Raw genomic sequence first — 21,817 nt, 5'->3', positions numbered from 1 at the left:
GGGCAGCCACGATTATCCCACATGCCCAAGCGTGAGGGTAAAACTTTTGTTTAAATAGAGTCGAGATTAGAAACTTGTTAACTTGTTGGGTCGTAGAGTATGCATCTGATGACCCGTCTGTGTGTCTCGAAGTATAAGTCATATTCCGATCCAATAAGTTTTGCGAAAAAAGGGTTTAGATTCTGTTATTAGGAAGATTTCAGTGATTTCAATCGCTTGAAAGGTTCCCGTTCTCTTTTGTTTCTTCGGCGGCGATTTCCTGGCCTTTGTCTTCCCGAGTGGAGCGATCATCTTCCAAAGCCTCTGCTACATCTGTCTGAATCTCCACATTTACCAGCTCGTTTCCAGCTTTCTCGACCGCCTCCAGTATACTGCTCATCCTTGCCGATTTGCGCTTGTTCGTCTTCTTAGCAAACTTGTTCGCAATTGCGAGGCGTCTCCAGAGACTGAGCTGAGAACACGCTCCCTGTTTGCCAAAGAACAGTCGCTCGTTCCAACTTTAAGAATATGGAAGGAGGAATACCTTCAGTGGACTACCAGCGTCGACGTGATTCGTTGCATTGTGTAGCATCCAGTTCGACTTCGAGGAGTCTGGGCAAAAACTTCCAGAATACGTGCAGCACTCTTTTGGCAATGATATTTGCGGGGTTAGAGGAAACAAATGACCTTCCGTTGAAAACAGGTACCTGGACGGGAGCCGCCACATTGTCAGGCCAAGAGTTAGAATTAGATCAACACTTACGGGTAAGGTCCATTTTCTACAATGTTATCACCGCCTAAAGCAAGATCAAACAATAAGTACAAGTATTTTACCTACATAGAAGGAAACAGGTTACATAAATGAATAATGAAAAGATCTGAAAGTTTTACGTACAGTTTCAGAGAGAAAAAAGCTTTCCATGTGATCGTCCTGTTGGTGTGTTTCAACGTCCGCAATATGGCAGTAGCCGCATGGACAGCGGCATCCATACTGAATGCTGGCCAAAATATCGCGACCTGCATCAAGGTAACTAGTCGGCCAACTTCGAATTAGAGACCAAAACGTTTCTCCAAAACTTCGATGCCGTACATTGGATCTCTGGTCGCTTTGTAAAGCCAGTACGTGCTCTCAATTAATTCTGGCCGCAAAGGATAGCTCCTTTGACCTGGCTGCAAGAATCCAGTTAGAAAGCATTTTTCTGTTGAAACTAAATGAGGAACAATAAACCAAACCTGTATGCTCATGCTTGCAAGATTAAATCCTTCTGGGGTGAAGCCAAACTTCTTCCACACAGAGAAAAATGCTGTGTGAGTTTGAGTAGCGGGTTCTACATCTCCTGCCAAGACCTGATTATGGCGATCGGAATCAAAATGTTAAAACATTGGAACACATCATCTTTACCTGTAGTCCAGGCCAAAACGCTTGCAAACTATTGAAAAGAGGCCAAACAACAACAGCGCTGTTCATGTTGACCTCCATATACCTGCAGTGTTGATATTTCAAAGAAATCAAAACAACACAATAGAAAAAATACCATGGATCTTTGAATAGGTAGCGCATTACTGCCTTGTATGATTCTTTGAACATATGCAGGTACTCATCTTCTCCAAAAAGCAAATAAGCCTATGCATAGGAGCAACAGGCTCAATTCAATATCCGAGAAAATTAGAGAGCCATTCTTTACCTTCAAAAGATATTCGTAGAACGAATCTATGCTCGTTCCAATTCCGGAATCCTGGTATAAAGCAGGTTAAACGACAAAGGTGGAAATGCAGTAAAGACGCTTACTTTATGTGTCCACTCTCCGGAAAGCACATTAATATGAGCACCAACAAGACCAATGTGAGAACGTTGGGCCCAAAGTCCACGGACTGCATTTCGAGAGACTTCCTCAAACACTGAATCAGCCGGACAAAGTCAGTTTCCAAAACTGGATTAAATTCTACATCACCAGGGTCGCCAGTCAATCGACTTAGAACACCGAATTCCATGGTTAGAGTTCCTCCACCCGCTGTTGATGTTACCTGTCATTACCAAACTAAGCCGCAGCACTCAGACAATTGCGTCAATACCTGACTTTCGTCTTCGCTCACTCCATAGAGAAGATTTACAGAACCGTAAGGTATTCCTGGACAAAGGCTGTCAGCAATTCCGGATACAAGAAAGAAAAACACGTACCAGTAGGTGTGTCGAAAGCAGGAAGAAGCCTCCGACCAAGGTCTTCTGCAAGATTAAGTAGCTCGTCATTGTAATCATACATTACCATTCCCTGAATGTGGTCGTGAGGATAGTAAGCAAGAGAAACAAAACTAAGGGAAGAGCTCTCTCACCGTGGCTTGGTCACTGACAAGCATATGAGCAGAAAGAAGGCCTCCAAGCACGCGAATCGTAGTCTCAAACACGGATACAGTCTTATTCTACAAAATAAAGAAACAAGTTGGCGGCGTTCGTGAAAAAAAAAAAGGAGAAACAAAGAAAAAGAAAAAAACATCAGCCATTTTATAGAGTTACTGTACTTTGTCGAATCGTAAGTGTTTACCAATCCAATTCACAGCGTCAAAGAATTTCTCTCGATCACCCAGCACGGCTAGCATGTCCAGAGAATCAACCTGTAAGAAATAAACAAACCAAACAAAAAACTCACTACTAAAACCCTCGCAAAATATCGCTACTACGTTACCAAAGTCAGTGCATAGCCACCGAGAGAGTCCTCTCCAACGCAGCTCATCGGCCGGAGCTCGTCTAGAGGAAATGCGTGATCCATGTAGCCATTGTATGCGTGGTAGAACATTTCTTTCACCTGGAAGCGGGCAAAATACGAGCGATCGATCGCCTAGATCCAAAATTTCCACACGAATTACCTCGTCACGAAGCTGGAGCGCCTCCGCGGCCGTGACGCTCGCCGCGGAGGCGCCATCGCTGATGAGAATGAGAAAGGCCGCCATGGCGAGCAGCGGCATCGCCGCTCTTCTTCTTCCATTGGCGTTGTGCTGAATCGAACCCGCAACCATTTTGGCATGACCTAATGCTTTAAAACAGGAATCGAACCCGAGTTATCCAGCCAACGGGAAACACAAGGATAAAGAAGCCTAGGGTTTGTGAGTGGGATGGAAGGAGAAGGCGATGGCGATGGCGCCGTCGCTCTCGGCGGAGCTGATGAAGAATTCGCCAGATCGGCGCCACCGGACGAAGGTATGGCATCAGCGGAGCCGGAAGGATTAGCCGCAGAAGTAGCAGCAGCAGTGCCTCAAGAAGAAGGAGAATGGGATCGAGAAAAGGGATCTCAGCAGCCGGAGTCTACTCCGCTAAACAGTGCTCTGAGATCTGAGGTTGAAAGGAGGGAGGTGCATCGATTCCGGGAAGATGCAGGTTTGGGCTAGAATTTCGCTTTAGATTGCTTAGAGGACTGTTTCTACGGGGGCTGCTTAGTAGTGGGTTGTCTTGTGTGCTTGCTCGGGAGTAGAGGAGGGTCTGGGAAATCTATCTACTGGAGGGGTGGGATTTTTTGTAGCCTTTAGCTGGATTTTAGAAGCCAGTGAGTATGGATCTCTCGCTTCAAGTTGCATTAGTCCTGTATTTCTCCTCCACGTAAGTGCCTGATTTGTGTTTCTAAGTTGCATTCTTCTGTTTGAGGAGGCTTGTGAGTCTATATAACGCTTCGTTCTTTTGCAGATATGATCCACATCTCCAATCTTCCCGACGGAGTGATGGAGGAGAATCTGGTGGAATTGCTCGCTGAAGCTGGAGAGCCGAAGGTAGAAGTTTTCTTTGCTGTGAATAAAGCTGATGAAACGTTTTGAATAGGTTGGTCGAGAAGGTATTAAAGTTTTCAAGACATATCGTGGCGATTGCGAGGCCGAGGTCGTTCTGGAGGATCCAAAAGCTGCAAAGGGATTGATCAAATGGTTCGATGGTACGTATGGAATATGTAGGCAGTGGTTGGTTTTGTACTAATGTCTTTCAATCACCAGGCTATGAATACAAAGGAAGCAAAATCCAAGTCTCTCTGGCACGTAAGAAAAGTGGAAGCCGAAGCCGCAGTCCCAGCCTCAGTCCTCGCAGAGGAAGGTTCAGTGACTTCCCTTTTAGAGCGGCGTTTAGAGGAAGAGGCCGGAGATACGATGGACCAGGACGAGGTGGAGGATTTGGTCGAGGCCGGGGGCCTTCTGACGACTTCCGTGCGGACGGCTTTGGACGTAACAATCCCAATGTTGCTCCGAGAGAAGGCGACTGGATATGCACAGAACCAACGTAAGCTCTCGCTGAGTTAAGCTTTCCTGTTTCGTTCTTTACGCTTCTCTCTCTTTCCTGCAGCTGTGGAAATCTAAACTTTGCTCGAAGGACCGCTTGTAACAACTGCAGCCGGCCCAGGAGAGACATGAGTCCCTTCCGGATGGATCCTCCAAACTTTCGGCCACTGCCACCTCCGTTCCTCGATGGACCGCCGCCTGTAGGCATGGACAGACCGATTGGTGGTGGATTCGGGCCGCCGGGACCGATGTGGGAGCGCAGACCCTTCGACGACTTCGGTCCCCCGGAGCACCACTTCCCGGACAGGCACTTCCATCCGGGCAGGGACGTGAGATCTCGAGAAGGCTTCGACCATCGATACGAGCACGAAAGATTCGACAGGGAGAGATTTGATAAACCAGGAGGCTTCGATAGAGGAGGAAGTTTTTATGGTGGTGGACACAGGGAGAGGGAAAGAGACTACTATCACGAGAACAGGGGGCCGCCCCCAGGAGGCTTTAGAGACGAGAGACGACCGCCATCGCCTTATGCTCCTCGCTGGGGAGGAGGAGGACGAGACTATCGAGAGAGAAGCCGGTCTCCAGTTCCAGTTCGCAGGGACCGCTACAAGTCGGAGTGGTCACATTTGGATCACCGCGATGGTAGCAGTCGAAGGGACAGCGGCGGAGCGAGACGAGACCAGAGAAACACGATTCGAAGGTGAATCACTTTAGATGAGAATTTGTTCCTTTTCTTTTACTTATTTACCTCACATTCTAACACATAGTCAAGTTCGTTGCTTTTTGGAAACTCCAGTGGTACTAGTAGCAGCAACTTTGGTTGACGCAGCGGGCTTGATCGAGCTCGCTTTGGTCGTCGCGGCTCTGGATCTCGATGGAGCTGGAGCTGTCGATGGTTTGCTCGATTTGAGCGGCGGATCGAACTTTCCCGGCGTTGGTGTTGGTGGTTTGCTCGCAGCCTTCTTCAGTCCTTTGGCGGCAGTAGCAGTAGTGGCGGCGGTGGTTCCTTGCTTTGACGCTGCGCTCGCGAGAGGTTCGTCCTTGGGCTTTGTTGTTGCTTTGCAAACTAGCTCCTGCTCGGCCTTTTTGACCTGCTGCTCCAATCCCACCAGCTGTTTGTCCAGATCTATCCTCTCGGATTTCTCCCTCTCGATAAGGATCTTCAGTGCTGCCGTGTGTTCCTCCAAGTCTTTGAATCTCTTTGCATTTCTTCTCGCCTCCAGGCCCGATTCGATCATTTTCTGGTTGAACACAACCATGTCGTGGCTTGTTCTTGCAAGCTCCTTGTTTACGGCCTGATAGAACGAATATCAGAAGTGTTCCTAGTCGATCGAATCTGGTTTACTCACGTCCATGCATTTTTCCAAAGTATGGTTGACTTCTTCCAGCTCGTCTGCCTTCTCCTTGATGCAAAACAAGCCTTTCTGCTCGCATTTGAGAGCGTTTTGGACTGCTTTCAACCCGGTAACGTCTCTGTGCAACCTGGAAATCTCAGAGTGCAGCGCGTCTCGGTCCATCTCCATTTCCTGAGATTTTATGACAAGCCTAATGTCTCTGGTTAGTTTGAAACGTTCTGAAGTAGTAGTAGTTCGTTCTTACTTGAATCGCCGTTGGCCGTGAATCCCTTCGCATCGTGGATAGCTCGTCAAATTGCGCGTCGCACACAGCTCGCATGTCTTCGTATCTTATCTTTAGTCCTGCGTAAGAGAGAAAAAAAAAGAGAACAAGGAGCATTGCAAGTTCTATGAAAAGAAAAAAACCTCGAGCTACGCTAGATTTTCCTTCTACCTTTAAGTCTGGTACGTATGCTTCTTCCACGGGGTGGAGACTTGATGTTTCCTAGCGTTTCCATATCTTTGATATCAAACCCGAGCTTCCTGTCATAGAAGCTCGATTCGTCAGAAAAGCCAGATAAGAAATCCAAACTCCAAGTAGCTACCGATTCTCAATCTCCACAGTTGAAACGTGGACCTTGTCCCGGCGAAGAAAGAAATCCTGGCAGTGGATCGCTTGCTTCAGCCTGATCGACTCTTCCAGCAAAGCCTCCTTGTCCTTGGCATTGAGCATGAGGTTCTGGACGCCAGAAGGACTGGCCTCTCGCGGAGATCCCACCGGACCGGCGGGAAAAATCTCTTGAATCCCGCCGCCCTCGCGATCCCAACGCACCGGCGTCCTGGAAACCCATGCCCCGCCTCCGCGATGCTGATTATCCTCCCAGAAAAACGGATCGAACGTCGGGCCCCCCGGGGGGCCGGGCCGCCTCGTCCGATTGGTGAGATTTCGAAGAGCTCCGCGGGAAGATCCATACACAGCTTCGATTCCATCCATCGCCGTGAGAAATCTTGCAAGATACCTAGAATGCGGCTCTTGATCGATCGAAACCTCAGCGATCAGTCGATCGCTCCAGCTAAGCCGCGCCCAAACCCTAAGAATCCCGCGCACACATAACAGAGTTTTTTAACGGGACCGGTAAAACACAGGATTTTAACGGAACTTCGGCCGGAAGAGATCTAAGCCGTTGAAATCCAACAGTCCAGATGTGTTCTCGGTGATGTCACACCAGCCGGTGGTGGTTCGATATCGGGCCCCAGATATATACCATACACCCCCTTTCGTACAGTCACCTAACGATGTTGGGCCACTGGCCACGAATCTCACTCGCTTTCGTACGCTTTAGGTGGACAACAGTCGGTGTTTCCTTCCAGCCCTCTTTCTTTCTTGTTCATGCCAAGCGCATCGGTATGATCACGGCGTCGTCCAGGTAGAATTCCCGTGAGGAATTCTCGAGCGGCAGGCTCCAGGCAAGGTCTATCGCTGGATCGTCGCGCCCTGGGGACAATGCAGGCGTGAATCGGCAAGATCTGCGCGAAATTCCGGGGATTCTCGCGCAATGCGGGCGTGATCCAGCGGGATCTGCATTGGAATTCTAGGTAATCTTCGGTTCTCGGCCCAGGGATGGGGGATTTCCAGCTAGGGCTGCGAGGAATGGGCGGGATTCTGGCGCTGGCTGTGGTGGCCATTTGCATTTGGTCCACAGATGCGTCCGTCCACGAATACGTGCACGAACACTTTGTCGGGCAAGGGAATGCCTACATTTTCTTTGGCGGCAGCGAAGGAATCTATGCGAGCACGTCGAATGCTAATAGATCTGGGATTGGCAACGGTCGTTCTTACATCAGGTACTATTGAGCTCCAAGAAGCCTGGAGTTTTTTTTTCTAGTCCATACTCACATCGTGCTTTCGTTCCTTTTTTTTTCCTTTGTTTGTGCCAGGTTTGATCACTCGGTGACTTTCACTCGCACGGAAGAAGCCGCTGCCAAGCATGCAGCGTCAGAGCACAAATCTGGGCTGGTCCAAGCTGTGGTTTTCGACGTTGCGGACAGAGATTTGCTCGGGGGTTCTCTGTACGGTGGTCACCTCGCGCTTTGCTGCACTCCAGATCTCGCCAGGGACGTTGGCTGCAACCAGGGAGAGGTGATACTCCGTCACAACCCCGAGAACGCGGGATCTCCGAAAGCCATCAATGTGTTCTTCCGCGGCAACGATCTCACCACCACCATGGGAGTGGAGGAAGTCAAGATCACAAAGTCAGGCATGTACATTCTCTACTTCGTCTACTGCGATCCTCAGCTCGACGGCTTGATGATCGATGGCAAGACCGTGTGGAAGAACCCGCACGGATACCTGCCGGGAAGAATGGTGGCTCTCATGACGTTCTACGGGTTCATGTCACTGGCTTACTTGGCACTCGGGCTGGTATGGTTTCTTCAATACTCGAGGTTCTGGAAGGATATCTTGCAGCTTCAAAACTGGATCACGCTTGTCATTGGGCTTGGGATGACCGAGATGTCCTTCTGGTACTTCGACTACGCCAACTTTAACATCCGAGGCGGCAGGCCCATGGGTATAACTATATGGGCTGTGACAATCGGTGCACTCAAGAAGACCATCGCTCGGCTTTTGGTGCTGGTTGTTTCGATGGGATACGGTGTGGTGCGTCCAACGCTAGGTGGTCTTACTTCCAAGGTTCTGCTCCTCGGCACGACTTACTTCGCAGCCTTGGAGACTATGGACGTGGTCGAACACGTTGGGAGGATTGACGAGATGTCAAATAAGACAAGGCTGCTGCTGGTTCTGCCTGTGGCAATACTGGACGCGTTCTTCATCCTATGGATCTTCAACTCGCTCTCAAAAACTTTGGAGAAGCTTCAGGTAAGAACAAAGCTGCTGTTCTTTCATCCTTTGACGATCTCTGCTGTCAATCTAGGCGAGGAAGCTCGTTGTCAAGCTGGAGCTCTACAGACGCTTCACGAACTCATTAACATTGGCGGTCATAGCCTCCGTCGCATGGATTGGCTACGAGGCTAGTTTTTTCTCTTTCTTTTGTTTTACATCCTTGTTTTGTTTGGAAACATGCTCACAATCATCCTTACATTGCAGTTGTACTTCAAGGCTTCCGATCCATTCGGCGAGAACTGGCAAAACGCGTGGGTCATCTCGGCGTTCTGGAACGTCGTCTCGTTCCTCCTGCTCTGCGTACTTTGCGTCCTCTGGGCTCCATCACAAAACTCAATGCGGTATGAAATCATCAAGACAAAAAACAAACTCCCGGATTGAAATCGAATTGACACTTCCGTGCTTTCGCAGCTACGCATACTCGGACGAATCCACCGAGAAGTTTGACGAGGACGAAGCTGTCGGCCTGACTACGGGGACACTAAAAAACTCGTTTGACATCGAAAAGGCTGTTCTCAAGCCAGACAAGGAGAAGAAGTTTGGCCTGGACGATACAGAGGAGGACAAACAGGAGTAAAGAGAAAAAGAAGGGGAGAGAGAGAGAGAGAGAGAGTGTTTTTTTCTCCATTCAACGTGTCGGTGGAAGAAGATCGCTCTCTCTCGCTCGCTCGCTCGCTCGCGCTGGAGGAAAGAACAAACGTTTTATAGTTCTACCCGTAGAAACTTTAGCTGTGGCATTACAAAGAATGTGTCAATAACTTTCGCGAGAGGATCGAGTCGTCGATCTTTGTCTATAAATCCAATCCACTATACATTTTGGACAGGGCGACAGCGAAAGGAAGAAATCGCCCAGCCACTACTGGCAAGAAATTATTATCGCTGACGTGTCTGTACGGACGGGACAATCGCTTATTAGGTCCGGGCAAGCCAAGCGTGGGAGGGATTGAGATCGCGCGGCGCGCGGGCGGAAATGCGGTATGGATTGAGCTGAGCGATCGAGAATCTAGGCTAGGGCGCGGACGTGATCGGGCGCTGGCGCCATGGATTACCTGACTGACATGGGGTTTAGCCGTGAGCTCGCGGCGCAGGCGCTGGCGGCCACCGGGGGGAAGTCGACGTTCAAGGCCACGGAGTGGATTCTCAACCAGAGGAAGTCGGATGGGATCGTCGGCGCTGGGAATGCCGGTGTTGCTACTACTACTCCCTCGCGGCAGCAGCACCAGGGACGAGTGGATCAGTTCTTCGCGGCCAGCACTTCGAAAGCTCTCGTCGCCATCACGGATGGAGAGAACGGGGGGAAGGAGGCTCCATCGCAGAAGAAGATTGGGACTCGCAAGAACAGTTTTTTCAAGAGCAAGGACGACGATGCTACTACTACCACGCGGACAGTTCTTACGATCACCGATAGAGTTTTCGAGAGCGTGGATGCGGATGTTGGAGGTGGCGTAGCGAAGATCCAGAAGCAGCCAGCTCTGGTGGAGCCTCCGGCGAAGAAGCTAAAGCAAGACGAAGAACAGCAGCCATCGCCTCAGCAGAAATCTTTCCCGTTTCTTTCGACAAAGGTGGCGAAGAAAAACTCCAAGGCCGCGGTTCCTCTTGCGGAGAGGATGAGGCCGACGAGTGTGAACGCCATACTCGGGCAGGATCATCTTCTTGGGCCTCGAGGCATCTTGAAGAGCCTCTTGGAGGGCGATTCACTGGCTTCGGTGATTTTCTGGGGTCCTCCAGGAACAGGGAAGACGACGCTTGCTCGGGCGATTGCTTCGACGGTTTCTTACCGGTTTGTGGCGCTCTCGGCGGTGACGAGCGGGGTGAAAGAGGTCCGGGAGGTTTTAGAGGAGGCCAAGAAGGCCAAGAAGTATGGGCAGCGAACTTTGCTCTTCCTGGACGAGGTTCACAGGTTCAACAAGGCTCAGCAAGATGCGTTTCTTCCATACGTGGAAGCTGGGCATGTTGTCTTCGTGGGAGCCACGACTGAGAACCCGTCCTTCGAGATCAATGCGGCACTGCTTTCGAGGTGCAAAGTTCTCACAATGAACAAGCTCCTTCCCGAGCATCTGGAGAAACTTATCAAGCGCGCTGTCTTGGACAAGGAGAAAGGTGTTATAGTCTCCGCTGGCATCAGCTCGCCAGAGATGCTGCGCGTGGAAGACGATGCCGTGGTTTTTCTAGCGGCGGCAGCCGATGGAGACGCTCGGGCAGCACTCAACACTCTGGAGATAGCCGTTCTAGCAGCGAGCTCCAGGTTCCAGAGTGGCGAAGCCGCCTTGGAGAGTGCTCTTCCAGCTGCGAAGATGGACAACACACCGTCGCCTTCTAGACGTGATGCTGCTACTGGCAATGCTGTTCCTGGCGAGTGGGATAACAGGACTGGAACTTTGAGGAAAGAGCCCAGTGGAGTGGAAAAGATCATGAAGCGAGATTCTTTCAACATCTTGGAAGTTCTAAAGGAGAACGTCCAGCACTCGCAGCAAGAGTACACAAAGCCTTTCAAGAAATTTGTTGGTGGGAAGAACGTGACTGCCGCTGCCGGAGTGGCATTCGCAGCGTCAGCAACAACAGTGATAGAAGCTGACAAAGAGGCCGATGGAACAAGCATGGACAGAGAAGTGTTGGATAGACGAGTTGCGACGCTAGAAACAGAGATCGACAAGTCAGTCATGGTGGTCACGCTAGCAGATGTTAAGGACGCACTGCAACGCTCCCACGTCTTCTATGACAAGACCGGCGAGGAGCACTACAACATCATCAGTGCTCTCCACAAGTCGATGAGAGGAGGCGACGCTGATGCTTCTATTTACTGGCTTGCACGGATGCTGGAAGGTGGTGAAGGCCCGCTCTACGTCGCACGAAGGCTGGTCAGATTCGCGAGCGAGGACGTTGGCTTGGCCGATCCACAGGCTCTACCACAGGCCATTGCGTGCTATCAAGCTTGCCACTTCCTGGGAATGCCCGAGTGCAACGTCCATCTCGCGCAGTGCGTGGTTTATCTGGCCTTGGCTCCAAAGTCCGTGGCGGTCTACCAAGCGATCCAAGCAGCACAGCAGTACGTGCGTGAGAAGGGCCAGAACGAGCCGGTTCCACTCCATCTCAGGAATGCTCCGACCAAACTCATGAAAGATCTTGGATACGCGAAGGGCTACATTTATCCTCCGTCCCACAGTGGTCCTGTGGAGCAGGACTACATGCCCTCGAGCTTGAGAGGACTAAAGTTCCTGCGTTGGCCTCCTACATAGTTCGCCCAAGGTGAGACTTCTTTGCGCGATCGTCCACTCCACAGTGCTAATGGTTTTTCTTTTTCGTGTGGAAAAGGTCTTTTAAGTCACCGACGCATAGCGTCCTACGATTCTAGTGTGCTTGCCAGTAGCAAGTATGGAGCAGAGTTTTCGGGATCCAGCTTGGTGAAATGCGTTATTGCTCGTCCTCCTCTCTCGGGGTCCGAATGAATCTTACAGGCTCCCAGCAGCGCTCCCCAGGAAGCCGAGCTAGCCGACGAAGAATCTGGACTGGTGACGAACTCCTCGGCGTCCTGGAGCTGCCCCACTCGCCCGAGAAGATCGACAATGCAGGAGCAGTGCTCGCGCCGAGGTGCCAGACCAAAGTCGCTACTCATCGAGTGGAAGCGGCTTAAGCTCTCCTCCAGGCCTCCAACGTAGCTACACGCCGTGAGAACGCTCCGGAAAGTCATCTCGTCGGGCTGGAGTCCCTCGAGCAGCAGGGAGAGGAAAGCTTGCAGCGATCGATCGGTGTCACCTCTCTGGGCATAGGCTGCTACCATGGTATCCCAGGAAACGACGTTCCTTTCGGGCATCCTCTCCAGTATCTTCCTCGCAGCGCTGATATGACCGTCTTGGGCATACGCCGCCATCACCGAGTTCCAGGACACAACGTCTCGCTGCGGCATTCTCGAGAAAGTTTCGAGAGTTTCTTGGAGGTGGTGGCACTGGGAATAGGCGGAAAGCATTGAGTTCCAGAGCCGGATATCTCTCTCGGGGGCGGTCTCTACGATCCATCGGGCTTCCTCGAGACGTCCTCGGCTTCCACACGCAGAGACCATCAAGGTCCAGGCGATGGCGTTCCACTCGGGCATCATGGTGTCAAAGACGAGCTTTGCTCGCTCCAGGCCGCTGCCATCCTCGCTGAGAAAAACTTGGAGAATCGACGTCCAAGTTACTATATCCTTTTGCTCCATCGTTTCAAAGACTTGCAACGCTCGAGCTTCGTCATGGACGAAGGCTGCTATCAAAGTATTGCAGGAAACTACATCGTGGATTGGCATTTCATCGAAGATGAGCTTTGCTTGATCGATCAATCCTTGCTGCGTGTAAGCCACGATCATGATGTTCCAGGTCATGACGCTTCGGTAAACCAAGTTTCGAAACATTTGCTTCGCTTTGTCGGTGAGACTGTTTTGGGCATACATTGCTATGATAATGTTCCATGACATAGTATTCCATTTGGGCATTTTATCAAAACACTCCTTTGCTTGAAGAATATGCCCGTTTTGGGCATATCCAGCCACAAGAGCGTTCCATATGATTATGTCCTGTACAGGCATGCTATCAAACACGATTTGGGATTCCCGCATATGCCCAGCACTGGAATATGCCCGGACCATAGTTGTCCATGTCACCAGATCCCATTGCGGCATTCCATCGAAGATTCGTTTACCTGATCCCACGTCCTCTGCATGCGCCTCTAGGAATATATTCCATGATACCACATTCCTCTGTGGCATCTTTGAAAACATAGCGTGCAACTCGGAAATATTCCTTGATTGGGCATATGCCAAGAGCAGCACATTCCAGGAGATTAGATTCTTCTCGGGCATGGCCTGGAACAAGCCCCCAGCCTTGTCCAGATGCCCAATGTGGGAATATGCCGTGAGCATCGCGTTCCAAGAGACTGTGTCCCATTCGGGCATCTGGTCGAGTAGACAGTGGGCATCTCTTACATTCCCTGCCTGAGAATATGCTCCTAGCAGTGCTGTCCAAGATACCAAGTCCCTCATGGGCATGCTGTCGAATATTCCTTGAGCGGCTTTTGGATCCCCGTTGTGGGCATATGCCTGGACGAGAATGTTCCACGAAAAGAGATTCTGTTTTCTCTGCCCGATGCCGTCAAAGACGAGATGAGCATCTTCTAGGCTGCCGCATTTGCCGTACATTTGGATGAGAAGATTCAAGACGAATACGTTGTCACTGTGCTCGTTTTGCAAGATTGTTTGGTGGAGTCTCCTTGCTTGAGCAAGATGGCTACATTGGTTGATAAGCTCAATGGTTAGCATTTCCTCCATCACCTTTTTGAGTGTTAGGTTCTATAACTTTGTAAAAGGTTAATTTTAGGGTTTATAGCGCTCACATAAAACCCTAGATCATCTCTCTTGGGCATTGTCTCGAACACTACTCTCGCCTCCTCGATGCTCCCACACTTCGTGTACGCATCCACCAGTGCTGCCGTCACGATCGAGCAAGCTCGCGTGTCCACGAGTTTCTTCTCCAGGAGACCGTGGATTCTTCTCACCCGATCCGAAATGTTTTTCTTTTCTTCTTGATCCGCGCCTGGATCCACCGCCAGCGACGCGCAAGCCCCGATAGCGGCCAAGAAGCTCCTCTCGTCCGGCCTCACGCCCTCCATTTGCATCGAATGGAAGATCTCCAGAGCTCGATCGCTCCTCCCGGCGCGAACATAGCCCAGGACGATGGCGTTCCACGCCAGAAGCGGCTTCTTCCTCGCGCCCATCAAATCGAACAGCCGCTGCGCCTCGCCCATCTTGCCGCATTTCGCGTACATCGCCACTAGCGATGCCGCGATGGTGTTCTTGGAATCGTTCGCCACTCCAATCTCTGCGTGGATCCTCTGGCCGGTTTCCAGATCCCTATAGCTCCCGCACGCCATCAGCGCCGCGGAGACATCCCAGGCACTGGGCGATTCCCCTTGCTCGCGGAGCTCCTCGTAATTTCGCAACGCCTGTGAACGCGAGATCTTCGCCTTGGCAGCGGCCGCGGCCTGGAGCTCATCTGGTGTGAGGAATCCATCCTGTTTGATCCGCGCTAGCAGGCGCAAGACCTTCCTCGACGATCCTCCCATCGATCGATTCTCTTCTAATCCCGCACTGGGATATCTCCAAATGCCTTGAAGAGCCCTAAAAATATTTCACTTGTTCCTGCCAGATGGCGAGCAGCGATGGCGCCGTGGCTAGCAGCGATGGCGCCGTGGCTAGTAGCGATGGCGCTCTGTTGATTTCTGCCCTGGAGCACCGGAAGAAGCATCGCCAGCAGCGCCGGAGATCGGATTTGGTGCTGGATGATCCTCCTCCGGTTGTTGTAGTGAGCGATTTGGATCCCTGGACGGCCTGGGCGTATCATCCACGCACGATCTCCGTGCTCATTGCCGGTGTTTGCGCTCTCATGTAAGAAAGAATCTCCACAGCTGCTATTTTCATCGATCATACTCGTTTTTCTGGAAATTTTTTCTTGTAGATGGGCCAGCGGTGCGCTTCAACCGGAGATCTCCGACGAGAATGCCGCTGTCAATGGTACGAGGTAAGCTCTTTCGTTTCCTTCACTCTTTCTTTTGGTTGAAGTGGAGTGATCGAGTTCCAATTTTTCTAGAGGAGTATGGGCCATGATCGCCGTGTTCTTAGGATATTGCTTACTCCAAGCTCCTCCCACGTAAGCATTTTCACTGCTGCGATTTCATTCTTCTTTCTTCGTCTTTTATCACTTCACAGGATCTTGATACGACCGCATCCTGCGTTTTGGAGAATGATCCATGGCGTCGCAGTGGTTTATCTAGTGTTCCTCACCTTCCTTTTGTTCCAGGTATTTGACACTAGTTTTTATTCCTCTGAATGGTTTGCTCTTTCTGCAGAAAAGAGACGATGCAAGGCAATTCATGAAATATATTCATCCGGATCTCGGAATTGGCAAGTCTTTTCTTTGCTCGTGTAGCTGGAAGTTGTCTTACTTTTTTTCTTTTTTTTTTTGTTCTTTCAGAGCTTCCCGAAAGGTCATATGGAGGAGACTGCCGAATCTACACACCCGAGGATCCCAACAAGTTTAAGAATGTCTATGTATGAATGTCATAACTATCGTGAAGCTGAACACTAATTTCTGTGTGTTTGTTCAGGATACTCTGTTTGATGAATTTGTTATTGCTCATGTCCTGGGATGGTGGGCAAAAGCTATCATGCTACGTAGTCTTCCAATTTTGTGGATGCTTTCTATCGGCTTCGAGATGATGGAGGTAAATATCGAAAAGAGTAGCGTTGCCAAAAACCTTGGAACATTTTCTTTCAGGTGACGTTTAACCATATGCTACCGAACTTCAATGAATGTTGGTGGGACAGTATCATTCTCGACGTTCTTATTTGCAACTGGTTTGGTACGTAATTCTCCTTTGTATGAAAATGTCTGGTTTTAATTCTGTGAGCCACAGGGATCTGGTCTGGCATGAAAACCGTCCGGTACTTTGATGGAAAAACTTACGAGTGGGTTGGATTGAGTCGTCAGCCAACCATAATGGGGAAGGTGAGAAGTGAAACATCGGAGATCTAAACATATAAACATTCATAACTTTTTCAGGTGAGACGGTCACTAAGTCAATTCACTCCAGCGAACTGGGACAAAGACGAATGGAATCCTCTCTCTGGCCCGTTACGTTTTGTCCAAGTGCTGGGGCTTGTTGTCATTGTCCTCACCGTGGAGCTCAATGCGTTCTTCCTCAAGTTTTGCCTGTGGGTGCCTCCACGCAACCCGCTAAACTCGTACAGGCTCATCTTGTGGTGGCTTATAGCCAATCCAGCCATCCGGGAGTACAATTCATTCCTTCAGGACAGGTACTCCAGTTTCACCGCTTTTCTCCTGATTTACTTCTCGTGGTGTGTTTTTTTTTTTTTTTTTCAGAAAACCAATGAAAAAGATTGGCGCATTTTGCTGGCTATCACTTGCAAATTGCATTGTCGAGGTACTCATCTGTGTCAAGTTCGGCCAAGGTAAGCATCCTTTATTCATCTTCGACGACGAAAACAGCAATGAGCGCGCTCTTTCTCCGTCCAGGTCTCTATCCCAAGCCAATGCCAAAGTGGATCGTCATCTTTTGGTCCAGCACTGCTGCTTTGCTGGGAATTTTCCTGGCCGGATGGATAGCTAAGCTGTACGTCGACAGGAACCGGCTCGTTTCGGCGACCGAGGTGTACGTAAAGAAGGTATCTTGACTCGTTTTACATTCTTGGGCATACTACCTTTGATCACTGCGCTGTATGATTGTGAGAAGAAAAATAAAAGCCGCAGGCTCTTTGCACAAGCCCGCCCGACTCTTATCCCGAGGTAAACGTCAGTTACTATCTCTAAACCAGGATTCGTTTCTCATGTAGGCGTCTCTGGCCTTCTCCCGTGCACTCGACTCACAAGCTCCCGAGCGTCGTCCAGCATTTGCCACACGTCCAAGTTCCCCGCCATGGCATTGCACTCCCGCAGCAGCTCGTCCATCCCTTTGCAGTTCTCCATGATAAACTTCCTCCTCCGGCACACCGCCGCCGCTATGGTGTAGAGCAGCAAGTCCTTAGTCGGGGGAGCCTTCTTCTTCTTCTGGGCCTCTCCCAGTCCCTTGCCCGTCCTCATTGCCGTCGAGTCCGCCCATATCACCTCCCACAGGCATATCGTTTGCTCGAAAGTCAGCTCCCTCCGGAACAGCACCACCACCATCCGGTACACGAAGGTGCAGTCCTCGGCCTTGATCTTCACCAGGTGCTCGTACAGCTCCGGGTCTGCCACCTTGATGATGTCCGAGGTCCCGTTTAGCTGCCGCCGGATTCCAACCTCGTCCAGCCGGAAGTTGTGCCGCGCGGTCCTCATGAAGCTCACGAAGCACCAGAAGGCCTGGTGGTCGTCGTCCATGAGCGCGACGAACGGCGAGAGCAAGTCACTCATCCCCTGGCAGTAGCCCGTGTCCGGATCGTAGAGCGCGTAGGCCTCGAGGATGGAGACGAGCCTGGCGGCGTGGTAGCGACGGCAAGTTTCCAGGTGCTCGTCGTCGGACAGGCCGGCCTTGCGGGCTACTTTGGACGTCTCCTCGTCGCTCACGTTGGCCTGGGACGGAGAGTATGGAACCCACTCGGCGTTCATCCGGACGGCGTCCAGGCGGATGATCCTTTGCCAGGTAACTATGTCGTCCACTGCCTTGGGTCCTTTCTTCCAGAACGCGCTGCTGTCGTTGATGCTGCTGAATGCTTCGATCTGGCTCTCGGAGAATGGCATGAGTTTGTGTTCTTCTTCTGCTTGTTCTTCCATGCCATCTTGTTGATGCTCTCCTTCTCTTCTGGACGTGAGTGATTGCTTGATTTCTTGGCAGTAGCTTCGTATCTTTTCGTATTCCTTCCTGCAGGCGAGTTTCCAAGCAAAGTTTAGTTTTTTTGCGTATGGGATCTTCGGAAACTTGCTCGTTACCTTAGCTTCGCATCTTGTTCCTTTCTTTCTGCCTCGGTGCTATCAACCTCGTATCTGATGGAAGGTATGACAAACTTTGAAACTTTGAACGTATGAAAGGATTTGTAACACACTTACATTCCAAGCAGAAATGGCCACGCTTGAGCTCGAATTCCTGGCTCTATGCCCTGTCACGACGCACATCACAGTTCTTCCTTGAGACAACTCTAAACACTGGAAAAACTGGTAAAAAAAGAAGAAAGACCTCACCCCCCAGCGAACTTTGTGAATGAGCTTTTCGGTGCTGTTATTCGAGAGACGGCCTTCATCCCCGAAGAAATCCTCCCATTGCTGCTGGGTGAGGGGGTGATGCCGCCTTCGCCTCCATCGCTTTCGAAACGGCCCCCTGGAAGAGAGAAAGAAACCAACAAAAGGATCAAAAAGATGGCCAGCCGCTTAGAGAAGAAATAAACACACAAGAAAGCAAGAAGAAAAAATTCGAGGGAGGGGAAGCTACTACTACCTCTTGGAGGAGAAATAGTAAGGCTTGCAATAAGCTTGGTTTCTTCTGTGAGCATTGCCTTGCCCCATGTCCAGTGGTCTCAACACCGCCACATCTCCACACATCTGTGGGAACAAAGGCAGCAAAGAGCTCCAGGAACAAGGAAAGCAATCCCAGGAAATTCATTCATCCAGTTCCATTCCATTCTCTAGGCATCGATCGATGGGAATTTTGCCTCAAATTCGCGAGAAGAGGGATTGTTAGGAAAGCTTACCGATCGCTCAAGAATCCAGTGCCCCCAACCGCGACGGCGACCGCGACCCCCGCGACGGCGGTGACCGCCACGCCCACCACAACCGCGGTAGTGAAATTCGCGGACGAGTGCCTGCCGGACATTTGGATCCCACCCAGCGTGTCATACACCACGCCGATCAGCTGGTTGAGCAGCTCCTTCTCCAACATCACATTCCACTCACTCGAGAGAGGGAGAAGCCCTAAAGAGAAACGAAACGCGTATATTCTGCCAACTGACCTGCCGCACTCACGGATATTCTGTCACTTTATTCGCCGCCGGTTTATAATAAGTAGGGTTTAGACCTACCTTATATAAGGTTTGTAGCATGGCACCAACGTGTAGGCGGTGGTTGTGCGTTTGCCACGGAGGGGCCATTTTCAAGGGGATCAGGGGAGAAAAAAGAGGTTAGAGTTGAAAACGCCATGAATTTGGATACTAGGTGTGTGACGCTCTGGAACGAGAGCGAAGAGAGCAAGAGTGAAAGTTCTAGCGACGAGGACATGGAGGATGCTAAACTCCTCAAGGAGCTTGACAGATTGCGTGCTGAAAAAAGGAGGAGGAGCAAAACGAGGAGCAGTCAGTGCCAAGTATCCCATTGATCCTTATGCCCAAACACTGTGGCAAAGATCTAGCCACATAGTATAAACTATGTAAATAGTAATCTTGTCGATTAGCGAAAGATATTTGATAATTTTGTAATCTATCACACAACTTTCCCAGTCTTTGTCCACTGTCATCCCAAGCTCATGAGGGCAGATCATCCGCATGTTGTCCCTCAAGACCACAGTCAATGAGCACCACCCTACAAGGTTTTCGTGCTGCAATGCGCAATTAACCATCAAATGCATGTAGTTACTTCCCACGCCTTTGGCTACGATGCTGGTGGAACAGTGTGGCCAACCAACCTTGACGCTGGTTGGAACAGTGTTACGAGGATACACACTAGCACCCACATACCATGCGAAACCAAACCTATCATGGCATGTCCTTCATCCAAGGTGTGGACTCCTACCTTGCCTTCGTCAAGTGAAATTGGAGCGAGCATGACATGGTGATGGTGTTCAAGTTGTCATACCAAGAAAGAGTAGGGCCATTTTATGTGCATTCCAGCTCTCCCTAAGCCCCTCTGCTGCCAGTAGGGAGTGTGATGTACTATGATTCCAGAGGTATTCCCAAATATCAGATTATTCCAGATTTTCCAATGGCATTTTCCAATGAGAGATAGAGTTTCCAATGGGATTTTGAGTGTGCAGCAAAGTTGGTGACCACAATGGGATGACTTACTTCTCAGCTGAGGCATCATGTGGAGTACTAGCAGAAATGCCTCAGAGTGCAGTCAAATTATGGAATCACACCACTCCCAGAATTGGAGGCACCTACTCCACTGGTGCTGGTGGAATACAGTCACTAAAAGTGCAACAAGGTTGCCCAAAGTTATTAGCTATTTACACACTGGAAACAATGATACAAGGAGAAAACCTGTATCAACTCTCTGGGATGTATCTCTTTCTTCTCCTCCAATGATCTTTTGCTGCCAGCTCTAGATGCCACCATTATGCAGTAACTCTTCAACACGTTGGTGCATCACAGCGTTCGACAAACCTTTTCACCTTCCAAAGCAAAAATCCTCCTCGAGTTTAACCTCCAAGGATATTTCAAAATTCCCAGGATTAAACCTTCTAATCAAAATTTTCTCAAGTAAAAATCCTTTTATTAAAAAAAACATAAGGTTAAACAAGCTTACAACTGTGAGAAAATTTGCCGATAGTGTGCACTTTTTTTCCAGTGGTCCACAACTTCATCAAAGTTAAACTTCTGAATTTCAGGACTTTCAACTGAAATCCTTACGAGAGCATCAATTGTTTCAGTACTCATCTGATTTCTGTACTTGTTCTTGATCAAGTTTATTCTGCTAAAACCTCACTCGCAACTTGCAGTGCTAACACACTACACCATCCCAATTTCACCAACTCGAAGCAAGTTTGGAAAGCTCTCTGCCCAACTTGCTTGACTATGTATGATGCTCCACATATCAATAAAATTTCGTCCTTTCCATTCCTCTGAGGCAAGCAGCTTCCAAGTTGAATACTCTTCCATGAAGGCTGAAGGATCCACAATGCCTTTAACAAGAACTCCATCCACCTCTAAATGCCTTCCATAAAATTCTGCAAGCTCCCTTGCCTCTGTAATCCCAAACCGTTTGTTTTCCTTGACAAGGATTGGCAAATTAACTGGAGCCAGAACTTGCATCTTGGAGAGTATCCCTATGTCTTGTAATCGTTGTTTAATAGCTGCAATGAGAGCAGAAGTAAAGGAGATTTGAAACTGCATAGCTTCTTGAAGATCACTTCCATCTTCTGATCGGATCAATTGCATAGTTCTGTAAACATCTCCTTTAACTGAAGCTCTCAAAGCATGGAGGAAGCCATCCTTACTACCACCATCAGGGATGCATGGATATGATTTGCTATCCATGGGATTACTGTTCAAATCAATCTCATCACTGATGTAATATTGGTTTAGCTTCACAATAGTCTCTCGGCACAAGGGTCCAACCATGGTGATGTCGATTAGCTTCTCTTGGAATTTCTGATTGAGACTACTATCACCTGTAAAATATCAGCCAGAAAATGCAAGACGTACATGTTCTTGAGAGTTCTCAGCTTGTTGTAAAGTTGCAGCTTGCCACTTCGTTTGAAAAGCTCAGCTACTGGCTCCAAACATTCGCAAAGCTTAGAAAAAGCCCCTCCACGACTTAGCCACCTCATATCCTGTATGCACTGCAGCTTAAGCTTGGTATGATTGTGTTCCATCTCAATTTCCATTAGCTGAGCCAACCTTTTCAAGCTTTTGCTGAAGTAAGCTGCTACCTTGTTCACTAGTTTATCAATCGTCATGCATTGTGTAGCACATTCTCCATCCCCATAAGCATCTTCCACACATAAATTAGCTCGATGTGCCATACAGTGAACACTGCTTAAGAAGGGATTAATCTCCTTTAGCTTGGTTGCTACCCCTGTCCTGCTACCAGCCATGACATTACATCCATCTGAACCAAAACCCATGAACCGCTGCATATCTAAGTTCCACTACTTAAGCATATCACTAATGCAGTTAGAGATACTT

General features: G+C 49.7%; 8 protein-coding genes and 1 pseudogene across 10 annotated transcripts; 4 read left to right on the top strand and 5 right to left on the bottom strand.

Moving 5' to 3' along the window:
* Nucleotides 1–158: 158 nt before the first annotated feature.
* Nucleotides 159–2,991, bottom strand: LOC9646101 (alpha-mannosidase I MNS4). Its single transcript, XM_002969755.2, has 17 exons — nucleotides 2,842–2,991; nucleotides 2,661–2,780; nucleotides 2,497–2,589; nucleotides 2,311–2,397; nucleotides 2,159–2,249; nucleotides 2,053–2,108; nucleotides 1,932–2,004; nucleotides 1,769–1,878; nucleotides 1,665–1,715; nucleotides 1,515–1,603; nucleotides 1,382–1,463; nucleotides 1,213–1,326; nucleotides 1,070–1,149; nucleotides 875–1,010; nucleotides 743–813; nucleotides 524–686; nucleotides 159–466 (listed from the first exon to the last, which is right to left on the bottom strand). Exons 1-17 carry the CDS (start codon nucleotides 2,989–2,991, stop codon nucleotides 209–211), a joined length of 1,824 nt encoding a protein of 607 aa, XP_002969801.2. The 3' UTR covers nucleotides 159–208.
* Nucleotides 2,992–3,064: 73 nt separating this feature from the next.
* On the top strand, nucleotides 3,065–5,012 carry LOC9646100 (RNA-binding protein EWS). 2 transcript variants are annotated; one of them, XM_024674739.1, is made up of 5 exons: nucleotides 3,065–3,349; nucleotides 3,653–3,735; nucleotides 3,785–3,893; nucleotides 3,952–4,231; nucleotides 4,295–5,012. In XM_024674739.1, the coding sequence occupies exons 1-5, from the start codon at nucleotides 3,088–3,090 to the stop codon at nucleotides 4,932–4,934; spliced, it is 1,374 nt and encodes a 457-aa protein (XP_024530507.1). In that variant the 5' UTR covers nucleotides 3,065–3,087; the 3' UTR covers nucleotides 4,935–5,012. The 2 variants fall into 2 exon arrangements, with proteins under 2 accessions (XP_024530507.1, XP_024530508.1); XM_024674740.1 differs by having other exon boundaries at nucleotides 3,232–3,568.
* On the bottom strand, nucleotides 4,940–6,661 carry LOC112346250. Its single transcript, XM_024674743.1, has 5 exons — nucleotides 6,170–6,661; nucleotides 6,019–6,107; nucleotides 5,830–5,927; nucleotides 5,580–5,756; nucleotides 4,940–5,525 (listed from the first exon to the last, which is right to left on the bottom strand). The coding sequence occupies exons 1-5, from the start codon at nucleotides 6,556–6,558 to the stop codon at nucleotides 4,998–5,000; spliced, it is 1,281 nt and encodes a 426-aa protein (XP_024530511.1). The 5' UTR covers nucleotides 6,559–6,661; the 3' UTR covers nucleotides 4,940–4,997.
* Nucleotides 6,662–6,891: 230 nt separating this feature from the next.
* LOC9646099 (transmembrane protein 87B) lies at nucleotides 6,892–9,289 on the top strand. The gene is made up of 5 exons (XM_002970012.2): nucleotides 6,892–7,409; nucleotides 7,503–8,442; nucleotides 8,498–8,593; nucleotides 8,671–8,807; nucleotides 8,878–9,289. Exons 1-5 carry the CDS (start codon nucleotides 7,186–7,188, stop codon nucleotides 9,041–9,043), a joined length of 1,563 nt encoding a protein of 520 aa, XP_002970058.2. The 5' UTR covers nucleotides 6,892–7,185; the 3' UTR covers nucleotides 9,044–9,289.
* Nucleotides 9,290–9,358: 69 nt separating this feature from the next.
* Nucleotides 9,359–11,873, top strand: LOC9645556 (annotated as a pseudogene).
* LOC9646098 (pentatricopeptide repeat-containing protein At4g02750) lies at nucleotides 11,807–13,762 on the bottom strand. Its single transcript, XM_024674646.1, has one exon. It carries the CDS (start codon nucleotides 13,760–13,762, stop codon nucleotides 11,807–11,809), a length of 1,956 nt encoding a protein of 651 aa, XP_024530414.1.
* Nucleotides 13,763–13,776: 14 nt separating this feature from the next.
* LOC112346232 (pentatricopeptide repeat-containing protein At1g11290, chloroplastic-like) lies at nucleotides 13,777–14,556 on the bottom strand. The gene has a single exon (XM_024674645.1). It carries the CDS (start codon nucleotides 14,554–14,556, stop codon nucleotides 13,777–13,779), a length of 780 nt encoding a protein of 259 aa, XP_024530413.1.
* A 40-nt stretch (nucleotides 14,557–14,596) lies between these two features.
* On the top strand, nucleotides 14,597–16,773 carry LOC9645555 (CDP-diacylglycerol--serine O-phosphatidyltransferase 2). Its single transcript, XM_002970010.2, has 12 exons — nucleotides 14,597–14,878; nucleotides 14,949–15,011; nucleotides 15,081–15,140; nucleotides 15,200–15,290; nucleotides 15,340–15,394; nucleotides 15,465–15,541; nucleotides 15,598–15,714; nucleotides 15,768–15,852; nucleotides 15,907–15,998; nucleotides 16,053–16,306; nucleotides 16,374–16,462; nucleotides 16,527–16,773. Exons 1-12 carry the CDS (start codon nucleotides 14,640–14,642, stop codon nucleotides 16,682–16,684), a joined length of 1,380 nt encoding a protein of 459 aa, XP_002970056.2. The 5' UTR covers nucleotides 14,597–14,639; the 3' UTR covers nucleotides 16,685–16,773.
* On the bottom strand, nucleotides 16,668–18,886 carry LOC9646097 (GTPase-activating protein gyp7). Of its 2 annotated transcripts, XM_024674736.1 has the most exons (6): nucleotides 18,671–18,785; nucleotides 18,418–18,604; nucleotides 18,165–18,300; nucleotides 18,033–18,082; nucleotides 17,916–17,969; nucleotides 16,668–17,847 (listed from the first exon to the last, which is right to left on the bottom strand). In XM_024674736.1, the coding sequence occupies exons 2-6, from the start codon at nucleotides 18,519–18,521 to the stop codon at nucleotides 16,836–16,838; spliced, it is 1,356 nt and encodes a 451-aa protein (XP_024530504.1). In that variant the 5' UTR covers nucleotides 18,522–18,604; nucleotides 18,671–18,785; the 3' UTR covers nucleotides 16,668–16,835. The 2 variants fall into 2 exon arrangements, with proteins under 2 accessions (XP_024530504.1, XP_002969799.2); XM_002969753.2 differs by lacking the exon at nucleotides 18,418–18,604 and having other exon boundaries at nucleotides 18,671–18,886.
* Nucleotides 18,887–21,817: the final 2,931 nt, after the last annotated feature.

This window comes from Selaginella moellendorffii, unplaced genomic scaffold (genome assembly GCF_000143415.4).
Source record: "Selaginella moellendorffii unplaced genomic scaffold, v1.0 SELMOscaffold_13, whole genome shotgun sequence".
Classification (NCBI taxonomy): domain Eukaryota; kingdom Viridiplantae; phylum Streptophyta; class Lycopodiopsida; order Selaginellales; family Selaginellaceae; genus Selaginella; species Selaginella moellendorffii.
Note: the sequence above shows the minus strand (reverse complement) of the source record. Positions and strands in the feature narration are given on the sequence as shown.